General features: G+C 38.8%; 1 protein-coding gene across 2 annotated transcripts; it reads left to right on the top strand.

The window, feature by feature from the left end:
- The first annotated feature begins 701 nt into the window (after positions 1-701).
- Positions 702-9,696, top strand: LOC145408297 (dynein light chain 1, cytoplasmic). Of its 2 annotated transcripts, XM_080279071.1 has the most exons (4): positions 702-770; positions 5,226-5,284; positions 6,745-6,856; positions 7,250-9,696. In XM_080279071.1, the coding sequence occupies exons 2-4, from the start codon at positions 5,256-5,258 to the stop codon at positions 7,409-7,411; spliced, it is 303 nt and encodes a 100-aa protein (XP_080135197.1). In that variant the 5' UTR covers positions 702-770; positions 5,226-5,255; the 3' UTR covers positions 7,412-9,696. The 2 variants fall into 2 exon arrangements, with proteins under 2 accessions (XP_080135197.1, XP_080135198.1); XM_080279072.1 differs by lacking the exon at positions 5,226-5,284 and having other exon boundaries at positions 709-770.
- The last annotated feature ends 618 nt before the right edge of the window (positions 9,697-10,314 follow it).

The following is a 10,314-nucleotide window of genomic DNA, read 5'->3' as shown; positions in this document are numbered from 1 at the left end:
AATTTCCAGGGTGTGTTTTAAGTTTACTAGGTGTCGTGGTGGGAGGGAAGTTGTAAAATAAAGGCTGGCGTGAAGATAAATGGTAATAAGATATGGCCTTGTCAAAATAAAAGAAGATTATGGACGCGTAACACCTTTTACTTACTTTTTCCTGCACCGATTATCTTACTATCCTCCATTGACGCAAAGTATATCGCTATAGACACGATCTAAACAGCACTGAGGATACTGTTCAGGTGTAATATGCAAAATAAATCGCTTAGAATACGACCATTACATCAGAAGAAATAAGCCGCTTAGAGTACGACCATTACATCAGATGAAAGTCTGGGATGATCAAGAGGGGTTTCAAACTTAAATTAGCAAGATATCTCATATGTATAAGAAAATTGTATTACGCAAAATGTAGACTAGAACTTTAGAAGGTATATTTTGATATGGCCAAAATATTTCAAACCTGATGGGAGTGGGGGTGTGGGGGAAATATGATAAGCTATCCGATAAGGAGAAAAACGGTACTATATGAGTGAGATGACTAAAGCAAAGAAAAATTATAACAAGGAATAGTTTAAGACAGCCAAAATGAGGGCTTTAAACTTGGCGGGCATGGTGGCGCGGTGGATTGTGGTGTGGCAGAAGACGCGGGCAGAAGACGCGGGGTGGCGAGCCAATGGGAGGGCGAGGGAGCCGGCGGCAGTGAGGCAGACATCAGCGGCAGGACGGGATCCACTCGCTCATCCACCTCAGCACGCCCACCCTTGCCTCGCCAGGTGCGTTTCCTAGGCCTTTTGTCACCATTCTAATCCATTATTACAGTATTTTCTAATGTCTGTGGTGAGTTGGAGGGTGGATCTACCTGTCTGGATATTTATTTTGGGCTGTAGAGGTATTTTTGGCGCTGAATTAGGTGTTTCACGTCATCTGCATCATTACTACTACTTCAGCCGAGGCCCAGGACCACATCAGGATACTAGGAGCCGTCGCCTCTAATTTTAACAAGGCGAGAATGGTTGAAGCAGATGCTCTCAGTCCCCACATGGCCATTACGCGTCAGTAGTAGGGTTTGATGAATGGCAGGTGTGTTTGTATGCCAGTCCTGTCAGTCATTCATTCAGTCTGGGCTTTCGAGTGAGGGGGGGTGGGGGAAGGTTGCTTCATGACAGGTGACAAGTTGCAGACAAATTGATCACAGAGAAGCAATCTTATTTTGGTTTTTATTTTGTGTGAATGGAAGGCTATTAATATCGTAGATGTTGAATTAGTGTATAATAGTGTGTGGTTTATATTAACGGGGGGAGGGAGATTGATTCTCTGAATAGTATTTAATTATATGGCATATTTTAAGAGAAGTGCCACACAGATTAATGTTTACTGTATACATTTCTAAATCATAATTTATTGTGATATAGATTTTTTTTTTTTAGATTACATGTGATTGTACAGGATTTTATCAACAGGTTATTTATAGACTGCAGTATTTCATAATTGATGTTAATAAAATATGTAGTGTTTACATCGCTTCAATCCCCATTGTTACTATTAATACATAATATTTGCAAATTAATCTTTCTTCTCAGGAAATGGTGTATGTATACAGTAACCATAGCAACCAGGGTTTTCTTATTTTTAACAGCTTGTTTTAATAAATAGATGTACTGTCATATATTTCGACTTTGACAGTAGGCTAAAGAGTATATTAAACCTTTAGGTGTATTCACAAGTTACTCCAAACACCTTCAGCCTGGAGGACATCATTTATATATAGCCTATACAGTCTAGTTCTTGCTCTTTCCAGGTGACTATATTTACCTCAGGGATGTATGGAACCAGAGAGGTTTGATAAAAAAAACTTGAAGGATTTGATAATAGCCCTAATTGTCCCCTTCTGTGCTAGGGTGATGTACTAAGCTGAATAGAGTGGTGTGATATAATACATTCTTCTGGTCTGACAGTGGTCTATAATACACTTTCAGCTTAAATGTTGCCAACTGTAATCAGATTTGAGGAATAATTTGTCTGGTATATAACCAAAGAGACTTCTGTATCATGAAAATGGCTCGGCAAAAATCACGCAGCCATGACTAGCTGGAGGAGTTGCCAAGTTCTGTCAGATGAAAACAAATCAGCAGTAGTACAGTAGCAAGAATACATTATAAATTATGTTCTCAGGCAGAAGGTGGCAAAGGAAACAATGCTGGTTAACCTTGGAGTAACATATAGTGGGATGAGACAATGGGCTATATCTTTCATGGCGTAGGAGACTTTGTAGGGCCTCATGCTTACAATGATTTGCATGTATATTCTGTATTACACCATAGTAGTCATATGTGGTGTTTATTCACAATCTTCTTGATAGCAGAATGGTGCTAAAGAAGGATGCTCTCACAAGGTGGCACCGATGTAACAGGGCAACTACACTGCTTGGCTATATTGTACAGATGTTCATCTGCCCCAAAAGGAGGATGGTGTACTGCAGGAAAAGAGCAACTTCAGCCTGCAGTTCACTGGGTTGACATTCAGATGATCCATGGGCCACAGCAAATTAGAATAATATGCATCAGTATCAAAGTTACTTGCATCATCACTCAGATATCCCATACTGTACTGTATTTTAGGCTCGCTGCCTCCAGACAATTTTCTTAAGGGACTTTTCAGACTGAAGGGGTTCAGTATAGTACTTTATAGTAGTAGTTTTTGTTTAGCTCTTCACTAACAGTGGGTCGTCTGAGCTAAAATCTCTGGTGTTCCAGTGTTGATGGCAAAAATAACTACAAGAAGAAGAAATCTTTTGGAAGATGTGTTTGTGTGTGTGTGTGATGTGAAAATTAATCTCCATCACTATGGTGATGTATGTTTCATTAAATTCAATATACCAGCAAATGATTTGGTTCTATTGTCGTTTCAGCCAAAAACACAGTTACAAGATTTTGATCCGTTTTTTCTGTATTTTGGACAATTCTAAGACACTTTTCTTCTGTGGCATTTTCGTTGCAAATTATTTGTGTTTTACTCCCAAAGGTTAGGTTAGGTTAAGTTATCTAATCTTCAAAAGTAAAATAAAAATAATTTGCAACATAAATGCCATAGAAGAAAAGTGTCTTAGAATTGTGTAAAATATGATAAAAACAGAGCAGAATCTTGTAATTGTGTTTTGGGCTGGAACTATAATTTTACTTATGATTCATTATTAAAATTTGGAAGGATCTCCTAGTGAAGGGACTAAGGAGGGCCATATTTAACTTCAGAAAGGTAAGTTCTTCATAAATTGTCTGGAGATAGTAAGAATCAGATAAATAATGCATCACTGTAGTGAATCGGGGATTTAACTGCTAAAAACTGGGTGCTGCAAAGTCTCCAAAGCTGAGGAGGATACAAGGCAAAATGACAATAGTATCATAGGCCTCCAGTAAATCCTTGAATGCAGGACAGTATTGACAATTATCATAGGCTGCCAGTAAATCCTTGAGAGTATTGATTGCTTCCTGGCACAACCCAGGACCAGTATTTATTTCACCGTGATATTGATTGTCTTGTTACCCCAATTAGCCTCTAGGGGGAGCTGTGTCAGATATACACCGTGCGAACTAATTAGGGTGTCGTCATATTTGAAGAGATCTCTTAGTTTAGTGACCCCGGAATGGAGCTGACTTGCCGATATTCGTGACATTACTGTACAATAACTGCTTGTCATTACTTGCTTATATTACATTTTTTATGTTTGTAATATATTATTACTTAAAACTTGTCAGTTGCCTCCTTCAACATGAGAACTTTTGTTCTGATTAATGTAAGATGATTTCATTCATCTGAGGAGAAAACCCCAGTGGTGAAACGGGTAAGGTTCGAATTCTTCTGCTTACCTTAATTTACCAGTTTCACCCAAAAATAGGCTACAGCATCAGTTGTCTAGAGAAATATATGTTGAAACACATCCTTGATGTACAGTACTAAATGAAGACCTCATCGGTGGTTGTAACGAGCTTTTAACAAACAGCATACTGTATTATACTGTATTGTGTATGTCTGCCAATCATCGAAGTACCTTGCAGATTACCGGTACTTAAATTTACGCAGAAGTATCTCTCTCAGTGTACAGCACAGTCATGAATGGCTAGTTAAAAAAAATGCAGTTACCGTTCAGTACTAGAGGGCATCCCCTATCATTGGTATTACAGATAGCCTACTCACCAATACGTGGTAGGTGGTTTCAAATCTTAACCTGGTCACTGCAATTGTGTATTGTATTTTTTAGTTATGCTATTGTGATTTTGTTTAGGGGATAGCTTTGATGTAGCTACTCCATAAACCCATTCTTTTTGTCTCCTGTAAATTGAACACTGTTGTCGGCAGTAGCAAGAATTAAATAAGACTATGTCATCAGATTGAAGAGCTTAACTTATTCATTTTGATGATCTCTGATTTGTTCTTGCTGCCATTAGATTATTTTTCAGCTTAGGTCAGACCCATCAGAGTGAAGACAGCATCACTCCTCAAGTTGGAAAGCTTTCCTTAGCTGAATAAAATATCTTGCAGTAGTACAAACACAGATGGGGGCATCGTCTAGGATTTAACAATATGGTAGTAGGTCATTGCTTAGGCTGTATTTAGCAGGTGATTACTATTAAGATTATCCAGAACGCAGATTAATATATTTCATAGTATATTCTTCTATATTGTTATCCTGCAGAGTGTTAACATCCTTTTTAAATAGGAGTTTTAATTTTGTTCCAAGTTCCCACTCAAGCAATTTTTATAACTTTTTGTTTATTCTTGTACAGTACTGTTCTACTCTTTACAGTGAGCTGTAAGTCCAATGAATTAATACAAAAATTTCAGTTGGAGTATGTTTATTAAATAATTTTGATCTTATTATTTAGCAGAAATGGTTTTCTAAAATAGTTTTCTAAATTTGAAATGACCACAAAACTTAGTGAAGTTTTAGCTCATACTGGTACCATACAGAACTGAGGTAGACGGAGCTACCCCTAGTCCATGCAGTGATATTCAGTTCCTGTTAGGGCCTGGATTGGTTTCAAAGTAAAACTCATGGTTAATATTAACCAGTGTGTAATCATACTCAAGCTCATTAAATGAACAGTGTAATTTGCCTGACATTAATAAGCCAAAAATATATTTCCTCCCACTGTGACGTTGCTTTGGGTCTTACTAAAAACTGAAAACAAACCATTTTTGAGATTGTAATGGTGGCGTGGGTTCAATTGCAGCCTTGTAGAGAGCGGGTAGGGTAGATGTAGATGTTCTGCTGCCCGTCGCTTCTGGCCAGGTATGGCAGGGTGTAGCATGGCCGGTTTTCTATCCCCTCCCCCTCCCTCACATGACTTAAGTGACTCCCTCCCCCTTCTGATGGTCCCTGAAACCTTTGGGAAATATTGTAGGTGGCATTGGGTTCTTTATAGCATGTCATCCTTAGTGATTTATTTTGCTTGCTATACCTTAACGTTCTCTTGTACGTTGTTTATGCTGAAACAGTATGCATCAGTAACGAACAAGAGGATATTGGGATATAATGTGTAAAATTCCTTACAAAGGATGAGGTGTTGAGAAATATCCAGAGCCACTTAAGAATATGACCTCCACTCCTGTCGTGCCACCCACCATACCCCACCCACTCTGAATCATCTGAAAGTACTTGATTTCTCCCTCCAGTTGCTCTCATATCCATCCCCCACAAGCCATTGCCTACCCCCCAGTATTAACATGAAAAACCCTGACATGCGTATGGATAATGGATGCTCGGCCTTTTGAATCTCTTGGCCCGTTTGGACATCCCGAGCTTAACACCTGTAATTTGAATGGCCTGGCTTGATTAACCTGTAGACTTGCCCACCGTGGATGCATTTGATGTTAATTGTGAACTCTGTAGCTACCTGTTTGCTCTGTAGCTACATTTAACCCCTACTTTATAATGACAAAGCTGTATTTTAGCATATTCTTGCTGCCCCCAGGTGATTTTATCCAATTTAGGAATGGTCTCTTATTGAAGGGGTTAGAGTAGGCCATGTCTTAACCCTCCAGTCCCAGAGATCCCATAAACTGAGTAAAATCATCAGGAAATAGCAAGAATTAATAACGTGCCACAAGATTCAAGGGGTTTGGTGCCGAGACTGGAAGTGTGGGAGGGGGTAGAGTTAGTCTCAGAGTCCTTGGAAGAAATTATTGATCATTGTGAAACTGGAGTTGCAGCTTGGTATTGCGTGGCCCTCACCCTGTGTTCAGGCATTGCTGTGCCATTTTTGTCAAACATTTACATTAACTGTGTGGAACTGAAGGTATTGGCAGCATCATGACATTTGTTGCATTAACTGTTTGTTCATACTGTTGGTGGTGTTTTTTGGTGGCAGTGTGATGTTTCCTGCATCCAAGAGAGATCTGAAGTTTTTGTTGTTGGTCTACACTTTATAATGGATCATTGAATTCTTATTTACACTATTGTATATGATACATCATAAGGTGAATATATATTTGATTTTGTTGTATTAATGTATGTTGGACAGTTACAGTATGGTATGTGTTGTGGGTTAATATCAGAATGTTTAGGCCTACCAAATTTTTTGTACTGCTCTAACTTACATAAGACAAGTTAGCAAAAAATCATTATTAAGAGCACATACAGTATTTTCCTGCACTTGATGTCAGGATATTAATGGCTGAGGTTTACCATGACTCATTATGTGATATAAAGGCAGTGCTCAGTCAAGGTCAGGACTATTTACTGCCTTTCAGGATGTCATCGGACCGCAAAGCTGTGGTAAAGAATGCTGACATGTCGGAGGAGATGCAGCAGGATGCGGTGGACTGTGCCACACAGGCTATAGAGAAGTTTAACATTGAAAAGGTACTGTTATGTATTTGAATATTGAATCATTTCTCTACAGTTAATAGAAATGCTGCTGATTCATTTCTCTGTGATTAGAATGGATACTAACTTCAGAACCCAGTGAACAAGTTCTAAACTTACTGTTGGGTCAGTGCTATGACTGGTTTCCAAATCACTTCATCTGTCACACAGTTTATCAGAAAACTTTGTCCATACAAAATACACTACAATAGCATTCCCATGTCTGAGGTGGTTATGCAGTGCTGGGTTTAGTGTACCTTGATTCCTACTCATCTCACTCTGTAGTAAAAATTTTACATGGAATGATGTTAAAGAGCAGATTTTGTAATCATTACTGGGATGTTTCAGAGAGTAATCTATGGTTTCTGATTCAGAGTCTTTGCTTTGCAGGATATTGCAGCTTACATCAAGAAGGAATTTGACAAGAAGTACAACCCCACTTGGCATTGCATTGTGGGACGAAACTTCGGAAGCTATGTGACCCATGAGACGAAGCATTTCATTTACTTCTACCTGGGACAAGTTGCCATACTCCTTTTCAAGAGTGGCTAATCCTCGACATGCTATCCTTCCCCTCCTAATGTCCGACTTGGAGGTATTCACTCTAATAGATGTAAATTTTTTTTCATCCGGGTGAATAGCCTGCTGTACCTCCCCAAATTTTTTCTGAGCAGGTGTTTATTATACCTCCCCCAAATTCCTTGAGTGGATCAGCAAAATGCCTGTAAACCTCTCCAAAAAAAAATTTTTCGTGCAAATGAACATGTCAGCGTGTATCTTACTAAATTATGGTCAGATTCATTAATGATGCTTGCTGTTCCTTCCCAGATTTTTCATATTGGTCAGTCTGCCTGCTGTACATTATCACATTAGTTCTGGTAAGAGACCCTTAAGGGTGGGCATGACATAACCACCGCACCAGCTGACTACAGCTTGCCTGCCGTACTGCCAGGTTGCTTCGGCTCTCCACTGCCTTAACTACTTCAGTACAGTGACACTTCTGTCATTTTATTCTTGTTACTGCTAGACAATTTTGTTTTGCTTGGAAAGATCTGTACGGAGGAGGTTATTGAAGGCAATATCTAACCTCGCCAGTGAAGTCTCTCCAACTAAATGGTCTGTTGGTAGCAATAATAGGATGTAAAATGTCTTCGTAGTGAAGTGGTTAAGCTACACATTTAATCATTTGACCCTGGGAACCAGGCTGATGGAAGTACTAATTCCATGATGATGAAATTTATTCTTAATTTTGAATAGTAGTAACCTGGTGGTACAATACCCATTATGTTCAAACTTTTTTTTTTTTTTTTTTTTTTTTTTTATCCTCAACCATAATTACTGGTTGGTCCAAGGTTGTTCTTGACTGAACTACAACAGTATGGTTTGTCCTTGTTGTAAGTTGCCTTTTTCTTACTTTTTTGTGCAGTTAGGTCCAAAATTAATTACAGAAAGTGCGTAAAGTACTGTTGCTACCGATAGAACCCAATTGCCAGTCTCTCACAGTTACTAACTGCAGTACAGTTAGTCTTCTATTTAAAGGTGTCTCATCAAGTTGCTTATGTATTAATGCTGATTCTTCACAAAAATTGTTTGTGATTCTTTGTAAGTTGTATTTAAGTCAGAAATGAATGTTTTGTGTACGTTATAACCTCTTAGTCATGAACAAGACGCATTTTTCATTTAATATCTCACAGAAGGTACCCTTTTACATGCATGCATCATGAACTTTAAGTGAGGGCTGACTGTACTACTTACATGGTGAAAGTTGTGATAAATGGGGGAAAGTGATTATTTTGGAATGCATCTTTCCTTGTAACTAGGACAATACATCCTACACTTACAACAGGGGCTGGCTGTAATCTGTGGTAGCGTCATGGCAGCACTTGCGTTGTGTGGAGCTGCCTTCGTGTGGCTCGGGGTGTGAATGTTGAATGACGTACTGTAAGGTATTTAGTACTTGTCACTCCTGTGCACAACTTTATAGTATTTACCTCTTAACCCCTCCAGTCCAGTGATGTCATTTTAAGACTTATACTTACTGCTACCAGGTGATTTTATTCCAATTAAGAGGGATCATACAAGCTGGAGTAGTTAATCTCTTCTCTACTACATATCCTTTTAGAGTTTAATAAAATCTGCTGATAGGAAGTGTAAAGTAAGAAAATGCATCATTGGATTGAAGGGGTTAAATATTTCCATATTAGGTAGGGACTATTTTCTCAGTACTGTGTCTCGCATTTGGATAATAATGGTCAAGTGTCGGTCCTTGGTGCAAAGAGTAGGACATGAAGCATAATCCTGCCTGTACTGAATCAAGTTCTGTACTTAAAAAAGTCTATTTGCTTGTGATGGTAATAGCTAGCTTGTAGTTCATCTCCATTCATCTTGAAAGTAAATTTCAAATTGTTGGTCTTATCAGCTTTCACATCAGTAGGTAGAGGCTTCAACCATTCCCCAGAAACTTTGAATCTCTGACTTCAGCAGAACTCACTCATAACTGAATTCACCATTGAGGAATGGTTTCTAGGAGCACTGTACTAGAGAATTTCATCCTCAGTAACCTCTTTCTTCCCTCTACCTACCCGTCATGTCATAAGGTGTCATGTATAAGATTCCTGAAAGCAGCTTTGCACTCAGATGTAGCTAGCTGATCAACAAATAGGTTTGTGCCACTGTGTAAAGAAACTATCATTGTCAGTTTAGGTTTCTGAGTTCAATATTTTTTTTTCTATGATTTTTTTTTTTTTTTTTTCACTGTAAATGAAAAAGCAGATTTGTTTTTGTCATGTCATTGCTGTGTTCTGTGATGTTCAAAGCAAATACAGTCTATTTGTGTCTTGATGTCTTATGTATCCCCTTATAAATGTTAGAAGCAAATTGTTTCTGGTAGAGAAAATAACCCAACATGGATAACAGTGCAGTGTAGGACGAGGGCAGGCATATTTGAGGAACCAGGTGTTTACCAGAACAAACATTTTATGAGTATCATAATTGGAATTATTTATCTGACAAGCCTATGATATTGATTCTGCATATTTGAGGGAGGGATAGGAAAGGAGAGACTGCAGATGTGATGAAGGGATGGGATAGAGAGATGTATGATAGAGTGGGGTGAGTTGGAGGGAGGGCAGCCTGCTGATAGGACAGTTGACGTGATAAATTTGCAGGCATCTCTAGAATTAAGGCTTCTGCTATAGATAGATATACAGTTGATGGAATGAAGTTGTTTGTACTGTCATCATCATCCAGACCTCCTTTCCCACCCTAGGACTGGGTGAGGAGTGGCAACGTCCAAACAGCCTAAGTCTGACCAGTCCAATGGGCCATGCTTGCATTCACTCATCACTCAAGCCCCCCAAGTCCTGGTTGTATCTGATTTGCCAAAAAAATTTACCACATTCTGTAGCATCACATAAATATATCTGATAGAGTCAATCAGGACTCTTTCACATTAA

Source organism: Coenobita brevimanus, chromosome 76 (genome assembly GCF_032717465.1).
Source record: "Coenobita brevimanus isolate Jiangsu-jjx chromosome 76, ASM3271746v2, whole genome shotgun sequence".
Lineage (NCBI taxonomy): Eukaryota > Metazoa > Arthropoda > Malacostraca > Decapoda > Coenobitidae > Coenobita > Coenobita brevimanus.
Note: the sequence above shows the minus strand (reverse complement) of the source record. Positions and strands in the feature narration are given on the sequence as shown.